Source organism: Mustelus asterias, chromosome 21 (genome assembly GCF_964213995.1).
Source record: "Mustelus asterias chromosome 21, sMusAst1.hap1.1, whole genome shotgun sequence".
In the NCBI taxonomy this organism is placed as follows: domain Eukaryota; kingdom Metazoa; phylum Chordata; class Chondrichthyes; order Carcharhiniformes; family Triakidae; genus Mustelus; species Mustelus asterias.
Genome location: NC_135821.1, coordinates 75,609,911 through 75,622,668, shown reverse-complemented (window position 1 = coordinate 75,622,668; position 12,758 = coordinate 75,609,911). Strand labels below are relative to the sequence as shown.

Below are 12,758 nucleotides of genomic sequence, written 5' to 3'. Positions count from 1 at the left end.
GGGTTAGGTAGGAATGTGAGGGTGAGGTGACAGTCGGGTCATCCATGAGCTTACTAAATGATGCAGCAGGTCAGAGAGGTCGAGTGGCCTACTCTGCTCCTAATTCCTGTGTTTATATGTCTTTCTAAACGACCTCACTGCATTCCCGAAATGATGGTTTTCACTAACGTGTAACTGGTGCGTGATCGACATCGGTCCATCCTGTAGCTCTGTGCAACCTTTGCAAGTAGCTCTGATGATGACTTTACCATTTCCTCAGTTCTCTATTCCCTTCTCTTGGTGAACAAACAAGTCAGAAGCGGCAGTTACTAATTTGCCTTGGTCCCAAACTGATTGCGAATCCACCGTACATTGAATCAACACAGAAAGCGGCTCCATCTCCCTCTCTCTCACTATGTGTCCTGATAGGATTCACTTCATATTCTGGTTTAGAGCTTCTGTAATGACCACTATTTGGCAAACAAATGTGTTCAGACCTGGTAATTATACCGGGTGTGGATAGTTATTACAGTCACACAGGATCTGCACTGGCTGACTGAGATTATCACGTGTAATGAGCTGATTATCAAATCTACATTAGAAAATTGAAAGCACAGAAGGTAAGGATATACAGCATTTAGAACGATTTGGCATGACTGTGTGTCTTGTGCGTTGTGTGTGGAAGAACTATGTCTTATCTTAACATATCGGCCGGGATTCTCCCATCCTGCTGCGCTGCTCCAGTAGCCTCTGCGCATCTCCCAGGGTGCAGAGCTGATTTTTCATATTGAAGTGAGTATTTCAACATGATTAGTGGGCCCTGTACGGTATTCTCCGGGGCCGTTAGCCTCTCCCCCCACTCCCCCTGCCAGGAGTGCTTCCCTCCAGCAGTGTTTACGACTGCCCCCCACTAACAGGGACCAGGCGCCCTGACCCCACTGGAGAGCACAGAGGACATTGAGGCACCCCGGGGAGGTCAGGGGTAAGGGGGGGGTGCCTCTTGGGCGGTGCCAGCCTGGCACCCTCGCACTGCCCAAGGGGCACTGGCACTGCCCACTGGGCACCAGGCAGTGCCAAGGGAGCGGGGCCAGAGATGGTGGGGCATACTGGGGGGTGCAGTCTGTTGGGGGGCGATTGGTGGTTGAGGGGTGACCCGCTGCCACTCTGCAAGAGGATCAGTGGGGGAGGGAGGGTGTGAGGAAATCGGGGCTGGGCGGTGGGGGGTGGGGGAGGTGTCGGGACTATCGGGGCAGGCAGGGAGATCAGGGCTGGGGGGGATGGGGGGACACACAACACAGGGTCTGGCCTGGGGAGGTTCGGGAGACCAGCGATCAGGAGGGGTTGCGGAGCTGGCCAGCGATCAGGAAGGCCAGTGATTGTGAGGCCGGCAATTGGGGAGCCACTGCACATGCACCGATCTCGGCGCTGGCAGATCGCCGCATGCACAGTGGCTCGCTCAGCGCTAAACTGCCAACCCCTCCAGCGGGAATAGTCCCCGTCCCCTGCTTTCCAGAGTGAATCACACTGAGGCACTCTGCAATGCCCAGAGTGTCAGAGATTCGCTCTGGTAAGTACGCTCAAATACCCAGTGGGAATTACTCCTGTTGTCCTGCACGCTGGGAATTTAGATTTCTTTTTGGGAGAATCCTGACCATCTCATCTGTTGAATTTCATAGCAAGAGGATTTGAGTATAGGAATAGGGATGTTTTAAAGCAATTGTATGGGGTAATGTGGAGTATTGTGTGCAGATTTGGTGTCCTTATCTGAGGAAGGACATCCTTGCTATAGAGGGAGTACAGCAAAGGCTTACTCAGGCTGATTCCTGGGATGGCAGGTCTGTCATATGAGGAGAAACTAAATTGGTTAGAATTATATTGATTGGAGTTTAGAAGAGTGAGAGGGGATCTCGTAGAAACTTATAAAATTCTAACAGGGTGAGACAGGGTAGATTCAGAAAGAATGTCCCCAATGGTCAGGGAATCCAGAATTGGCAGTCATAGTTTGCCGATAAGGGGTTAACCTTTTAGGACTAAGGTGGGGAAAAATTTCTTCACAAAGTTCTAACATGAAAACAAAAACAGAAAATGCTGGAAAATCTCAGCAGGTCTGACAGCATCTGTGGAGAGAGAATAGAGCTAACGTTTCGAGACTGGATGATTCTTCATCAGAGCCCTGATGAACTTTGGCTCTTTTCTCTCTCCGCCAGTGCTGTCAGATCTGTTGAGATTTTCCAAAATTTTCTGTTTTGTTTCAGATTCCAGCATCTGCAGTAATTTGCTTTTATTTGATTTGATTTGATTTATTATTGTCACATGTATTAGTATACAGTGAAAAATATTGTTTCTTGCGCGCTATCCAGACAGAGCATACCATTCATAGAGAAGGAAACGAGAGAGTGCAGAATGTAAGTTACAGTTATAGCTAGGGTGTAGAGAAAGATCAACTTAATGCAAGGTAGGTCCATTCAAAAGTCTGATGGCAGCAGGGAAGAAGCTGTTCTTGAGTTGTGACTTCAGACTTTTGTATCTTTTTCCCGACGGAAGAAGGTGGAAGAGAGAATCTCTGGGGTGCGTGGGGTCCTTAATTATGCTGGCTGCTTTGCCGAGGCAGTGGGAAGTGTAGACAGAGTCAGTGGATGGGAGGCTGATTTGCGTGATGGATTGGGCTACATTCACGACTTTTTGTAGTTCCTTGCGGTCTTGGGCAGAGCAGGAGCCATACCAAGCTGTGATACAACCAGAAAGAATGCTTTCTATGGTGCATCTGTAAAAGTTGGTGAGAGTCGCAGCTGACATGCCAAATTTCCTTAGTCTTCTGAGAAAGTAGAGGCGTTGGTGGGCTTTCTTAACTGTGGTGTCGGCATGGGAGGGACCAGGACAGGTTGTTGGTGATCTGGACACCTAAAAACGTGAAGCTCTCGACCCTTTCTACTTCATCCCCATTGATGTAGACAGGGGCATGTTCTCCTTTACGCTTCCTGAAGTCGATGACAATCTCCTTCGTTTATAAAAAGTGTCTCACCGATCTTCCTGAAAGCTTCATAAGTGTACAACAAAATTGATGCAGAGTGACCTTAATCAGGGTGGATACAAGTTTGACCCCTTGTATATGCTGCACTGATCTCGATAAAACTGTGCAACAGGGTGTGTGTTATTTTTCATTTGGAGAGATGCCTAAAGAAAATCAGCATGTTCTCAAATTAAATGTGTTCTCTGATGTACTCCAGGAAATGCTGTGTCGCTTAATTTTGCTTGCTCAAAGGGCTGACTTCAAGCGGATCATTTTAAAAGAGAAATCATCAATTCAACAACATTCTGTAGCATTCTCTGTTCGCAGAATCCAAGCTGGCTGCTGCATCTGAAACCAAGACACAGAGGCTTTTCTTTATATGAGAGAATTGATCAATTTGCTCAGTCTCGGAGCTCTCCTCCCACTCAACCCAGTGTCCCAGCTATCCCCGATTCATACTCCTTTAAGAAAAACAATAATCAATAAATTAAACAAATATGATAGAGGCGACTGCCCTTTGTGGGGGGGACTGCAAACAAAATAAAACGCCCAAAAGGAAACTTAACTAATTAAGTCAAAATGTCATTCCCGGGGGGGGCGATGATGCACCCCAGTTCCCGCGGCAACCACTGGTTGCAGAAGGCCTGAAGCATGCCAGTCCCCTATTTATATGTGCTCACTGAGATGATACTGTGCCTTTAAGAAATGTATCTTTATCATATGTCTTGTGAGGGGTATGTTGAAAATTGAGCTCTGTTTACAGTGCCGATTCGTCTGCTCCAGGCGACCCACGTGCTGAGAATGAAGGAGAATAATTGATTCTAGATCATGGGGTGTTTGTTTTAATCTGAGCTAATGCAGTTTTGTTTATTTTTTGGTTTTTCCCTGGAGTTTCAGAGTCGGGTTTAATTAGATTGATTGACAAGAGACAGAGTCATGTAAATGGGTGGAATTAAGCTTACAGGGGAAAACAGTTATATTCTGCTTGTGTCTGCAGGAAGCCAAGAGGTTTCTTTCCCTCTCTCTCTGAGGCCATTGTTTGAGTGTCAGAAGACAGGTGCCTCTCTGTATCTATCTCCAGGGGTGTTCAAAGACTTGAGGCCCACTTACCAGCATGTACGCCCATGTTGTTTACCAATTGATTTTGTAGAGGAGTTTAAGTCTATGAGGAATATTGCTTAAATTGGAACTAATAGAGATAGATTAGCATTTAAGAATTGCATCGTGTCATGTTTAAGTATTTCACTTGGTAAAAGTTAAGCTAATTCATTCGTTATATTTAAACTGTATTGTTAAATAAAGTTTGTTTTGATAAATGCTTCCGAGTGTGTCAATAGAATCATACCAGGAATAAAACATCTTATCCTCGCACTCGTGCCAAAATACAAACAAAGTTGGAGTCTAGTCTAATTTCACAATGTACCTTGGGGTTTCTGATCTGGTCCCTAACATCATGGACAGTTAAAACCCATCACATGTTTCACTTAACCTTAACAATGTAACTGACACCTTAACAATGTCATTGATGAGACATTGGCATCTTCAGAGGTAACTAATTAAGACTCACTGGTAAAAAAAAATTGTGCTTTCTCGGAAAATGATGACACTCTTGAGGGGAGAAAAAAGTCTCTCATGGCTGATAATTTTTTGATCTTTTCCTAGGTTCTGACAGGTTTATGGGATCACGAGATCCACCTCGTTTGATCAGTAGGGATCCATCCAGCTGGACTGTGGAGGATGTGATGCAGTTTGTTCGTGATGCAGATCCACAGTCTCTGGGCCCTCACGCAGACCTGTTCCGAAAGCACGTACGTGTACAATCCTGTATTGGCACAGGCCTCATGAGCCCATGGGCCAGGGATCCAGTGTATAGTTAGCATTAAGATCCAGGGAAGTGACTGCCTCTGCTTCTATAACCTTTCATCTCAAGCCAAGTCATGCTCAAATAAACACTAATATTACAATAATAAAGCCACTCAAATGTCAGAAGAGGCTTTGTTGTTGTAATTACCCCACAATCATGAAAATAATATTTTTAATTAAAAAGATTTTTAAGCTACGTTTCAATTCAACATAGTCCTTTCATCTCTTCTCTCATTCCCATATTTTTCATTTTAATTCCCTATCAAATTTATGTTTCTCTTTTAAAAGAAAAATGGTAATTAAAGTTTATGCCTAACCTTTCAGCTTCTTCCTGGTTCATTTATTGAGATGTGAACAATTTATAGCAAAGTGCTTTCCCTCACTGAAACACAATATCAGTCAGTAGACAGATGGATGAAAGAGTGGAATGCTTACATCACAATTATGCTTATTGTTTTAAAAAAAGCACTAAATGAAACAAGCGTGCATCCAGACAGCTAAACTCACTGCAGCATACAAAGGTTTAAAATCCAACAAGTTGTTCTTTTGGTATTGCATGCAGATGATTGAAGGTTCATTTTTAATGGTGATTCTACATGTAACTCCCTTTTGAAAAAGGTTACTTAACTTTTTACACTGTTCAAATGCGTTAAGCCCTCCTCACAACATTGCTTATGATAATGTTATTGGCGGCGCGGTGGCATAGTGGTTAGCACTGCTGCCTCACAGTGCCAGGGACCGGGTTCAATTTCGGGTGGCTGTCTGTGTGGAGCTTGCACATTCTCCCCATGTCTGCATGGGTTTCCTGTGGGTGATCTGGTTTCCTTCCACAGTCCAAAGATGTACGGGTTAGGTTAATTGACCATAGTAAATTGCCCCTTAGGGTTCGGAGGGACTAGCAGGGTAAATAAGTGGAGTTACGGGGATAGGGCCTGGGTGGGATTGTAGTCGGTGCAGACTCAATGGGCCAAATGGCTGCCTTCTGCACTGTAGGGATTCTATGTTTATGGGTGGCATGGTGGCATAGTGGTTAGTACTGCTGCCTCACAGCGCTAGGGACCCAGGTTCAATTCCACCCTTGGGTGACTGTGTGGAGTTTGCACGTTCTCTCTGTTTCTGCATGCGTTTCCTCCGGATTCTCCTGTTTTCTGCCCAGAGTCCAAAGATGTGCAGGTTAGGTGGATTGGCCATGCTAAATTGCCCCTTTGTGTCCAAAGATGTGCGCATTAGGTGGATTGGCCAGGGTAAATTGCCCCTTCATGTCCAAAGATACGTAGGTTAGATGGATTGGCCATGCTAAATGCATGGGGTTACGGGGAAAGGGCAGGGGGTGGGTCGGGCTAAGATGCTCTTCAGAGAGTCAGTGTGGACTCAATGGGCTGAATGACCTCCTTCTGCTCTATAGGGATTATCTGATTCTAATCCTGATTTTCAGGATTACTCTGCTTTCCTCCTCCTATAAGTGATAAGATTACAAGTTAAAATTGTGGAGGGTCCTCCAAATTTCTTCATGTGACCCTTCGACACTGCCCATGCAATAGATTGGTTATAAATAATCATTGTGTTGAAAGGTGAACAAGCGTAAATGGTCCCTTACTCTTTCATGGGATGTGGGCAAGACCAGCATTTGTTGCCCATTCCTAATTGCCCTTGAACTGAATGGCTTGCTAGAGGACAGTGGTGTGTGCCTGGAATTCACACGTGGAGGCCAGATCAGGTAAAGAAGGCAGATTTCCTTCCCTAAAGGGCATTACTGAACCAGATGGGTTTTTACAACAATCACTGGCCATTATTTCTGAGACTGGCTTTATATTTCAGTTGTTTTTAATGGAATTCAAAACCCCTCCAACTTTGTGGTGGGATTTGAACCTATATCCACAGAACATTAGCCTGGGCTTCTAGATTATTAGTCCAGCGGCCATATCACTCACTATACCATCCTCTTCCCATCAAGGCCCTGATGTCACAGTGAATAGATCAAAGACCTGGATGTAAATCCTAGAGCTTCAGCAATATTTCAGATAGACTATGGGTGGGATTTTCCGCAGCCCCCTTTGGCGTGTTTTGCGGAGGCCATTGGGCGGCGGCGGGATCTTCCAGTCCCAACATTGTCAATGCATTTTCGCATTGTTTGCACCCTCCGCTGCCAGGGAACGCGCGGTGTTGGATGGGGGGGTGTTCGCGAACAGCGAGACTGGAAAATCCTGCCAGCAAGCCCAGGCTGAAAATGTTGCCCTACGTTATTTGACCATTCATCAGCGATTTAAGGACAGTTCTCTATATAAATGTCTTTCCAATAGACCTCGGAAGGAAAGCAACCGTCGAAATCAAAACTGGATGAAATAGAACTCCTTTTTTAGTGGTCTCAGCTGCGTGCATCGCTGGAAGAGAGGCCTGATCTGTATAAAATGACCGAGTCATTCTAAGATTCGTGTTGATTATCTTAGAATCATAGAATCCCTACCGTGCAGAAGGAGGCCATTCAACCCAGCGAGTCTACACCGACTCTCCGATAGAGCATCTTACCAAGGTCTGCCACCAGCCCTATCCCCATAACTCAATGCATTTACCCCACTAATCCCCCAAACCTACACATCTTGGGACATTAAGAGGCAATTTGGCATGGCCAATCCACCTAACCCGCACATCTTTGGACTGTCGGAGGAAACCCACCCGGAAACGGGGAGAACGTGCAAACCCCAAACACACAATCATCCAAGGCTGGAATCGAACCGGGTCCCTGGCGCTGTGAGGCAGTGGCATTAACCACTGTGCCACTATGTTGCCCCTTATGGTGCATGTTCATAGAATCATAGAATCTCAACAGTACAAAAGGAGGCCATTCAGCCCATCACATCTGTACCGACCATATCACACACAGACCCTATTCCCCTAACCCCAATCATTTACCCTGATAATTCCTCTGACACTAGGGTCAATTTAGCATGGCCAATCAAACTAACATGCACATCTTTGGAGTGTGGGAGAAAACCGGAGCACCCGGAGGAAACCCACGTAGACATGGGGAGAACATACAAACTCCACACAGACAGTGACCCGAGGCCAGAATCGAACCCGGGTCCCTGGCGCTGTGAGGCAGCAGTGCTAACCACTGTGCCACCGTGCTGCCCTTAAAGGCAGCTGCTGCGGCATAAAACTGGCTTGTTTCTGGATCACACTAATGAATTGTTGAACTCGATTGCATTGCAGGAAATTGATGGGAAAGCTTTGCTGTTGCTACGGAGTGACATGGTGATGAAGTATATGGGACTAAAGCTGGGGCCAGCCTTGAAGATTTGCTATCACATTGACAGACTGAAGCAGGGCAAATTCTGATTCGTGAACTCGCTGCACTGGAACGCATTCAGAAACTACAGAACTCCAGAATGAGCCACTCCCTGCCCCCTTCCCGAAAGGATGAAGCCAGTGGGGATTTACTCACTTTGGGCTCCGCTTTCAAATGCCATGTGTCTTTCTAAGATACCAATGAAACAGGATTGTTCGGTACTTTGAATCACCAGGATTGATGACAGGAGAAACCTTGGACTGATACATTTTTATGTAAAGGCTACAGCTCACAGTGAAGTGTTGCTCCTCTGAATTTTCAGATTTGGATAGGAGATGCTTCTATCCAGCTGACATGAAACATTTTAAGAAAATGCTCTGGATATTGCTGTTGTGTAGCAGTCGTATTTCATTTTATGAGTTTATTTCAGTTATTCATTGCTTATTCCTCTTGACAGTGGGACCGGCTTGTATGTTGTACAGGCATTTCACTGTGACTGGCATCTGCTTGTGACCTAGCATCACTTTACACAACTCAGTCAATGTCTCTCATGCCTTTTAAGTGCTGGGAAGAGTTAGAGAGACTCAAAAGCAGTGACGATGTGATGCCTCCTGTCTTTCTTCAGTTTGCTCCAAAGGGGTAAGAAAGTTTAAAAAGTAAGTTAAAGGAATTTTTTATATATATGAATCGAGCCTCTAAACTAAGACTCTCTGAGAAGAAAAGTATGGAAGGTACTGCTCTTCCTTTCATGGTGAAAAGTCCAGTTTTTTTTTGTAGCAAGAATCTGATTTCTGTACTACAACACTATGTACAGCCTCCTTTTATTTGCTTCTTTGCTTGCTTTATTTTATTGCTTTTCTTTTTTTCATTTTTTTGTTACCAAGTCTAAAGTTTTGTACAAAATATTATGTAGCAGAATTGAACATGTAGCATTTGTGGTTTCCGAATTTTTATGTGTTGCAGCCATCCAGTTGAACCCATCAGTAACATAGACCAAGTCAATTGGGAGACCTCCATTATTTAAGTGGCCTGTTTTTTTTTTAAAACTAACTTTTAAATTAACTTTGCTTTGCCAACTCCTCACTAAACCCAGCCTATTTTTCTGTCCACTGACTGAAGGTGGTTGCTGGGATATGGTTCTGAGGGCGCTGGTTGCCCTCAGCTCCTTGCCCTGGCTGTCATTTTGTAGATTGGCGTGGGCAGTTAAATAACGCAGCCAAGCTTAATCCTGCCCTCACCCATGTATCTTTTCCAAGAGGAGATAATGGTCAATAATCGGGAATGGGAGCCCTGATCTTTTTTCCCCCACCCTATCCCAGAGCACTAAAACCCATTGCAATCCCGTGATTATCATCACAGCAGCGATGGGCTAATTTAGCTTGAACTGGAACTCGTCAAAACCAGGAACTTGTTGCTTTGTGTGGCTCAGATATGAGCAAATTTTATCTACAACTATCGGGGGAAGCAAGTTTGAGCTGTTCTTTTTAATGTTGTGATGATTCCAATGTTACATAGAAAGTACGGCACAGAAAGAGGCCATTTGGCCCAACTGGTCTGTGCTGGTAATAAAAAAAAATGCTGGAAAAGTTCTGCAGGTCTGGTAGGGGGCGGCACGGTGGCACAGTGGTTAGCACTGCTGCTTCACAGCGCCAGGGAGCCGTGTTCGATTCCCAGTTTGGGTCACTGTGCGTGTGGAGTTTGCATGTTCTCCCCATGCCTGCATGGGTTTCCTCCGGGTGCTCCGGTTTCCTCCCACAATCTGAAAGACGTGCTGGTTAGGTGCATTGTCCAGAACAGGCGCCGGAGTGTGGCGACTAGGGGCATTTTACAGCAACTTCATTGCAATGTTAATGTAAGCCTTACTTTGTGACTAATAAATAAACTTTTAGCATCTGTGGACAGAGAAACAGAGTTAATGATTTGAATCTGTTTGACTCTTCTTTTGAAACAGAAACTCTGTTTCTCTCTCCACAGACGCTGTCAGACCTGCTGAGGTTTTCCAGCATTTTCTGTTTTCATTTCCGATTTCCAGCATCAGCAATATTTTTGCTTTTATTTTGTGATCAATGCCAGTGTCTAATGCCTCACACTAACCTCCTCCCACCCCACCACAGCGGAACCATCAGCAAAACCCTCTATTCCTTTCTGCCTCATCTGATTATCCTGCTTCCCCTTCAGTGCATTTGTGTTATTTCAATGATTTCATGGGCTGGATTTAACACTCCCCCGCCAACAGGTTTGAAGGCGAATGGAAGCCATGCCCACCCCCTGCCCCCACGAAATGCTATCAGCAACAGGATGGATGTTCAACATCCATCAACCTGCCGGCCAATTGAGGCCATTATGTCCACTTAAGGGCCTCATCCTGCCACTGCCCGAATTTAACTGGTGGCGGGAGATGCCCTCGCCAGGCATTCATTGGGCTGATGGCAGAGGGGGGGAATCACTCCTTAACAGGCCGCTGGACCTTTCTGAGGCACTCATCCCAGGCCTGGTTCCTTCCCCCAATTATTGTTGCGTCCCATAGAATCCCTATAGTGCAGAAGGAGGCCATTCGGCCCATTGAGGTTGCACCAATCCCACCCAGGCCCTAGCCCCACAACCCATGTATTTACTCTGCTAACTCCCCTTGCCAATTTAGCATGGCCAATCCACGGAACCCGCACATCTTTGGACTGTGGGAGCACCCGGAGGAAACCCACGCAGACACGGGGAGAATGTGCAAACTCCACACAGTCACCCAGGGTGGAATTGGAACCTGGGTCCCTGTCGCTGTGAGACAGCAGTGCTAACCACTGTGCCACCATGCCACCTCCATCAATAGGATTTGCCAGGTTGGCCCCGGCAAGACTCCAAGCTCATCTGCCAGGCCGCCTCTCAGAATCACTGCAGCACTGGCAGTGGCGGGAGGTGTTACCAGCTGGCCTCCCAATGGCCAGCAGTTATCTGAGGCAGGACTTCCTGTTTCTGAGGGACGTAAGGTCACAGGTCGACTCAATTAATTCCCAAAACAGCAACCTTCTGAAGGGAGGGAGTGGGGTCTGTGGATCGCTGTTAAATCCAGCCACCTGTGGCAGAGTGTCCCAGAGAATAGTTCACAGAGAGGGAAGAATAGGTGGTCATTATAAACAATTGAATTACTTGAGCAATATTCAAAGTAAGTTAATTGTATGTTTAGCTACACTCATTGATAATGTTACAAGGCCTGATTAAGTATTAAGCAGGACAAAGGAATTCTTCTCACTGCCCTGCTGAAGGTTTTAGATGTTACCCTGAAAATCCCCTCCACCACATTGGAGAACTGCAGTAACAATAAGGCCAAAATAGAACCAAAATAGATGCAGTAGTGGATTAAAAGTCTAGAATGAGGTATACCTCCCAATCAATGAACAACCATCACCCTTTCATACCTTCCGGAGGAAACGCAAGTAATTTATACTGCACGTGATCTTAAACAAAGTTCCTCTCCTGTCACTCACCATATGGGTGGCACAGTGGTTAGCACTGCTGTCTCACAATGCCAGGGACCCGGGTTCGATTCTGGCCTCTGTTCATTGTCTGTGTGGAGTTTGTACCTTTTCCCTGTGTCTGCGTGGGTTTCCTCCGGGTGCTCCGGCTTCCTCCCATAGTCCAATGATGTGCAAATTAGGTTGATTGGCCATGGTAAATTGATCCTAGTGTCAGGGGATTAGTGGGGTAAATATGTGGGGTTATGGGAATAGGGCCTGGGTGGGATTGTGGTCGGTGCAGACTCGATGGGCCGAATGACCTCCTTCTGCACTGTAGGGATTCTACAATTCTATATGTAATATCTGGGTTTGGCCATTTGCACAATGGCTATTGTTGACTAATGCATATTCTTTGGCCCCTCTCACCTTGCCCATTTTATTCTCAATTGTGAATTCACCAATCCAACAGCTCCAGGATCAACAACTAATTAAAATATTGCCTTTTTTTTAAAGTCAGGAGTTGGTTCTTATCTCTGGAAGGGATTTTGAGTCTGGGAGCTGGAATGCTTGGTGGGAGTGGTGTAGGACAGAAATGATCCAGGAGGCCTCGTATCTGGAATAAATTCCGTGTTCAACATCTAAGGAACAGATGATCAATTCCTTGTTTTATTTTTAAGGCCATTTGTTGCATAAATTATTTCTATTCAAGGCTGCACCCGGGGGAAAGTGTTAAGACGATGGTGTTGATCAACCTGTTGCCATGCCAAGCTAGGAGATGGTGAACCTCACATTTTGGAAGCGAGCCTTTATTCTCTCCTTCCCCGTGGCCTATCTGTGGGTAGATTTCCTGGGGGGGGGTTGCTGTTAACACCTGTAAACCCCACAACATTCTCTTTGTAATCTTCAGTCATGTGCCCGCTTGGGAGTAAATGTCACCTCAGGAAGGAGCCAGCACAGAAATGTCCATTTAATCCATGATCTGCAACCAAAAGAATATTGGTATGTCAACTCGATAAACAATGACCACTGGAAGAAAGTGACCACCTTATTTGGACATAAATGTGTAACATCACAAAAAGACTTACTTAACACCAAGGTTGTATTCCAATTTTTAAATGAATGAAGAGGTTTTTTTTGGTTTAGCTGGCATACATCTGAGGATAAAGTTAAC

At 45.6% G+C, this 12,758-nt stretch overlaps 1 protein-coding gene across 4 annotated transcripts in view; it reads left to right on the top strand.

The window, feature by feature from the left end:
• Window positions 1–10,042, top strand: part of LOC144509424 (polycomb protein SCMH1-like) — a 211,026-nt gene extending 200,984 nt beyond the window's left edge. For all 4 annotated transcript variants that reach the window (XM_078238292.1, XM_078238290.1, XM_078238291.1 and 1 more), the window contains 2 exons: window positions 4,652–4,797; window positions 8,063–10,042. In XM_078238292.1, the coding sequence (XP_078094418.1) occupies window positions 4,652–4,797; window positions 8,063–8,188 (272 nt within the window). In that variant the 3' untranslated portion in view covers window positions 8,189–10,042. The remainder of the gene's footprint in view (window positions 1–4,651; window positions 4,798–8,062) is intronic.
• Window positions 10,043–12,758: the final 2,716 nt, after the last annotated feature.